Source organism: Vombatus ursinus, unplaced genomic scaffold, assembly GCF_900497805.2.
Source record: "Vombatus ursinus unplaced genomic scaffold, bare-nosed wombat genome assembly UNPS02006874.1, whole genome shotgun sequence".
In the NCBI taxonomy this organism is placed as follows: domain Eukaryota; kingdom Metazoa; phylum Chordata; class Mammalia; order Diprotodontia; family Vombatidae; genus Vombatus; species Vombatus ursinus.
This window is the reverse complement of record NW_020946652.1, coordinates 8,881,169-8,885,829: the sequence shown is the minus strand read 5'-3', so window position 1 is coordinate 8,885,829 and position 4,661 is coordinate 8,881,169. Positions and strand designations below refer to the sequence as shown.

Sequence of the window (4,661 nt, the reverse complement as noted above, 5' to 3'; positions counted from 1 at the left end):
CCCCCCCCCAATGGCTCTACACCTGGCTGAAGGTCACACAGCTTCTCCTAGCAAAGCCAGGGCTTCGTACATACAGTAGAAGATGCTCAGGGACCATCTTAATCAGCCTTAGATCACCACACCCCACCATGCCATTGTACAAGCAGGGCCTCCGTATTTTCAAAAAGAGACATCTTCTAAACTTGGGGCAGGCCCATTGCTAAGTGACCCAGCTCACATCCTGTAGCCTTCCCCAGGCCTCCAGCTCCCCACTCCTCCTGGCTCTCCATGGCTTCCAGGCCCTCTGGTTCTCCACAAAACTCCCTCCTTCGGCTCTCTAACCCCATGGTCCCTGGACCTCCAACACTCCCAGACCTCCTCAGCACTCCAGTCCTATGGCTCCCCAGCCCCCAGCCCCCTGCTCCCCTGCCTCTCAGTCCTATAGCTCTCTAGTCCCTTTCCTCCCAGCCCCCTGCTCCCCTGGCTCCCCAGCCTCCCAGCTTCCAGCCCCCTTGCCCCCAGTCCTATGACTCCCCAGCCTCCTAGCTTCCAGCCCCCAGCCCCATGACTCCCCAGGCTCCCTGCCCCTCTGCCTCCCACCCCTCCGGCTCAATTCACGGATCACTTCTAACAATTTGAGTTAGATGGGACACTAGAGATTATCTAGCCTAAATCTCATTTTTCACAAGGAGGAGCCTAAGACTCAGAGCAGCGAATGGCCTGACCCAAGGCCATGGCAGTGGGCACTGCCTTCCCTCACAGAGGAGAAGACTGCGGCCCAGAGCAGGGCAAGGGCCCCGCCCACCCCCGGGGACCCCTCACCGATCTTCTTGTTGACGTCACTCTGTGTTCTCTGGGTGGTCTTTTCAATCTCATCCACCAGCCTCTGGCTCTCAGCCACAAGGCGCTCCGACCTGGCGCGCTGAGATTCAGCACTGCTGTACTGGCTCTTGTTAGCAATGTGCCACTCGGGCAGCAGGAATTTGGGAGGGGCTTGTAGCAGTTTGGCCATGGTGGCTTTCTGGGCCCTGCAGAAGAACAGCAGGCCCTCAGCAGCCCTTGCAGGCCCTGCAAGCAGTCAGACGGCCAGAACTGGCTGCCCTGACCAGGCTAGCAGCCACCTCCCTGCCCAAACCCCCACCAGGGGCCCAAAGGCCCCTCCACAAGCCAGTGCCACCCACCTATCCCCCTCGCATTTCCAACCACATCACTGCTCATCCTCTAGCCTCCAGACATATCAGACTACTCACCACCACCATGGGGCAATGTCTGAACTTTTCTGTCTTTGCCCATCTCTGACACTGAAACCCTAGCCATCCTTCAAGACCCAGCACTCCCTGATTCCCTCAGGCACCTCCCTTGTACATGCTGGTGTGCCACTGATAGACTCAGGACAGCCCATGTTGTCCAGACACTGATTTACTCATGTACCCTGGAGCCTTCTCCTGTTCCCTTCTCATCATTGCACTCTCCCTCCTCAGTGCCTAGCACAGTGCTCTGCACACAGAAGGGGACCCAGAAGTGTTGCTTGAATTGAATCCTGCTGGAGGACATGAAGGACGTCCGAGGAGACGCAAAGCCTGCCTCCCCAGTCAGTTTTCCAGACCTTCCAGAGTATTGGCCAGGCCTTCCTAGAGTGCGCTGACTGCACACACCTTCCCCAACCTCCCACCAGGTTTGGGTTCAAGATGGAGAAGGGGAGCTGTGCCCCATGTGGCAACTCCTGGGTCAGTGGCAGCCTGAAGAAAGGTCTTGAGCTGAGAGTCCTGGGGCTCTAGCCCCAGGCCTGCTCTGCTGAGCAATCCAGCAATAAAAGAATCAGGGCACATGGATGGGGCGTGCTCATCTCATCTTCTGTGGGATCAAAGATGGACAGCTAATATGGAGGAGGGCACATCTTGGACCCAAAGAGGATTCCTGGCCAGATAGATTGAGGGATGGATCAGGCCCAAGAGGGTGAAAATAAACAGAGATAAAGAGAAGAGGATAGGGAATTTCAGTCATGAATTTTGACTTGATCTGTTAAAACGTCCTAAAAATTCTGGCTTTCCAAAGTGGAAAGGGTTGATTCAAAAGGTAGTGAGCTCCCCATCACAGTTGGGTGATACTCATGAGGGATACTGACATGCTTCAGGAACTGGCATTAAGTCATTGTAAGTATGGAATGAAGAGGTAGTTGGAGGAGGCCGGAGAAGAGACTAGGAGACTAGGCAGAACAGAAGAAATCAGAGACCAGTGTTTACAGAGCCAAGCCTGGTGAGGGAAACAGGAGCTGGGGGTCTGAGTGGACTGCAAGCTCCATGGTGCTTCAGAATGTTTGTTGATAGGCTGATGGATTGATGAAGCAGCCACAGAAGATATGCCCAAGGAAAGGTATGTATCTTGGAGCACTAAGCTAGCGTGGTCAGTTCTGGGGGAGAACTTTTTATTAAGGACACTGACAATGTCAATGAGGCTGCCCAGAATCCTGCAGAACAGGCGGCTTAGCCTGGAACGACTCCTCCTGAGGGGCAGCCGGGGCCACAGTCCAGAGGCTACGCCCCACCTCAGCAGGCAAGCTCTCCAGCTCTCAAGCCCCACCACACCACTCACTGCCTTCCTCGAGATGTGCCATGGACCCCAAAGACTTTGGCAGGTGACTTCTTAACTCCCATGGGAAAAAGGGAAAGGGGGAAGGAGAAGGAGAGAAGAAAAAAGGAAGGAGGGAAGGAAAAAGGGAAGGGGGGAGGAGAAGGAGGGAAGAAAAAAGGAAGGAGGGAAGGACAAAGAGAAGGGGGGAGGAGAAGGAGGGAAGAAAAAAGGAAGGAGGGAAGGACAAAGAGAAGGGGGGAGGAGAAGGAGGGAAGGGGGAAGGAAGGAGGGAAGGACAAAGGGAAGGGGGGAGGGGAAGGAGGGGAGGGGGGAGGAAGGAGGGAAGGACAAAGAGAAGGGGGGAGGGGAGGGAGGGGCGGACAAGGGGGGGGGGGGGGAGCATTCCCCGGTGGCCCCGGCGGCCCCCCCCTCCCCCCCAGCCCAGCAGCATTACCCGGTTGCCCCAGCCTTACCCCGACGCGCTGGGGAGCGGACTGTCAGGAGCTGCCCCCGGCCTCAGCCACACCGGGTCTGCGATCTGCAAACACGCTGGTTCCCATGGCAGCCAGGAATGCGTCTCCCGGGCGACCGGACTGGGTTCCAGCGGAGGCGCCTCCAGGCCTCACTGCCCCGTCCGGGCCCGGGTCCAAGCGCGCGGTCCAAGCCTCAGCGCCAGCCTCCCGCGCCGCCGTGGGGCAGAGGGGGAAACTGAGGCAGCGCGGGAGAAAGGTGGGAAGGGACGGCAAGCCCCGGATCAGGCACGTCCCCAGCCTCTCAGAGTCTCAATTTACCGGTCCGTAAAAGGGGACGCGGCGGGGCTCTCGCAGCCCTCCGCATTGGGCTGGAGCGAGGGCAGAATCCAGCCGGTGGACACCGATCAAGCCAAGACGACGGTGGTGAGCTCCCCATCCCCGGAAGACTCCCAACAGAGGCTAGAAGGCTCCATGCTGCAGAAGGCGTCCTCTTCGGGGCTGGGGAGAATGGTCCGCAGACGTTTGCCGGGCCGAGAGCCTCAGTCTCCCCACCTGTCACCTGCGGGGATTGCCTGCTCAGACCCGAGCCCGGATCCATTCGATCAGACCACCAACTCTTCTCCAACAGCCAATCAGAAGCAGGTAACGAGCCAGGCGCCGGCCCCGCCCCCTGCTTATTAGTTAATTAACCCCCCTCAGCCGGAGGAGGTGTCTGGCCAGAGTGAGAGGGCGGAGGGGCGGGGCGGGGCCAGGGGGCGGGCCCTGGGGGGGCGGGGCGCACGCGGTGGACCGGCTAAGGGACCGTGAGGGCGGAGGCTCTGAGGGGCCACGGCCCCACCCGGCTCCGCCTGGGCCTGGCCTCAGCTGTCCCAGTGCCTGGGGGAGGCAAAGTCACACACTTGGGGAAGGCGATCCTGGCTGGTAGAGGGGGCGTGGTCACACGGGGGGTGGGGGGCCACCGCTAGCTGCGGGTCACATGGGGGGAACTCACGTGGGGGGAGGGGAGGGCATCTCGCGGATGTGGGCGTCAGGTCACGTGGGGGGTCACGGTGGGCCCCCCCATGGCGGACGGATTACTGAAGGGTCGTGGTCACACGTGGGAGTCATGTGGAGGTCACGGTCATTTTACGCAGATGCAGGGGGGGAGGTCGTGGTCCATGCCCTGGATGGTCTCCCGCATGTCCCTCCCTCCGCCCATCTCTGGCCACCCTGTCACCCCCTACTCAGTACACTCCAGTGGCGCCCCCTCCTCCCCTTTGGGCAGTCTCGGCCCCCATCCCCCTGCGCCCTTTCCCGGGGCTGGTTTCCCCAATAGACAACGAGGGCCGGCCAAAGAGCACGGCAGCAGCGCATCCAGCAGGCGCCTAATCAGTGCCCAACGGGGGGGGCCCTCGCTTACTGTTTGGTGAATTGTCAGCCCCCCAAAACACACATACATATTGGGCACCAGCCAGCACCCTTCCCTCCCCCTCCCATACCAAAGAGCTAAAAATGGGGGGAGAGTCAGCGCAACTGCTCAGTATGTTGTGAAAAGTCTGAAAACACGTGGGGTGGTGGAACACCCCCTCCCCCAGCGTGTACCTGTGTGAGGGTGTCTGTGTGTTTGTGTGTGTGTCTGAGTGTGAATGCTTGTGTGTG

At 59.6% G+C, this 4,661-nt stretch overlaps 2 protein-coding genes across 3 annotated transcripts in view; one reads left to right on the top strand and one right to left on the bottom strand.

Annotated features, from left to right (window-relative positions):
* Nucleotides 1-3,105, bottom strand: part of TEKT1 (tektin 1) — a 10,413-nt gene extending 7,308 nt beyond the window's left edge. For both annotated transcript variants that reach the window (XM_027848737.1, XM_027848738.1), the window contains exons 1-2: nt 3,024-3,105; nt 802-1,007 (exon numbers count right to left, since the gene is read on the bottom strand). In XM_027848737.1, the coding sequence (XP_027704538.1) occupies nt 802-991 (190 nt within the window). In that variant the 5' untranslated portion in view covers nt 992-1,007; nt 3,024-3,105. The remainder of the gene's footprint in view (nt 1-801; nt 1,008-3,023) is intronic.
* The window catches only part of LOC114033366, an 11,079-nt gene continuing 8,840 nt past the window's right edge, over nt 2,423-4,661 (top strand). Inside the window, exons 1-3 of the mRNA XM_027848869.1 lie at nt 2,423-2,614; nt 2,991-3,665; nt 3,839-3,944. Of these exons, the coding sequence (XP_027704670.1) occupies nt 2,423-2,614; nt 2,991-3,665; nt 3,839-3,944 (973 nt within the window). The remainder of the gene's footprint in view (nt 2,615-2,990; nt 3,666-3,838; nt 3,945-4,661) is intronic.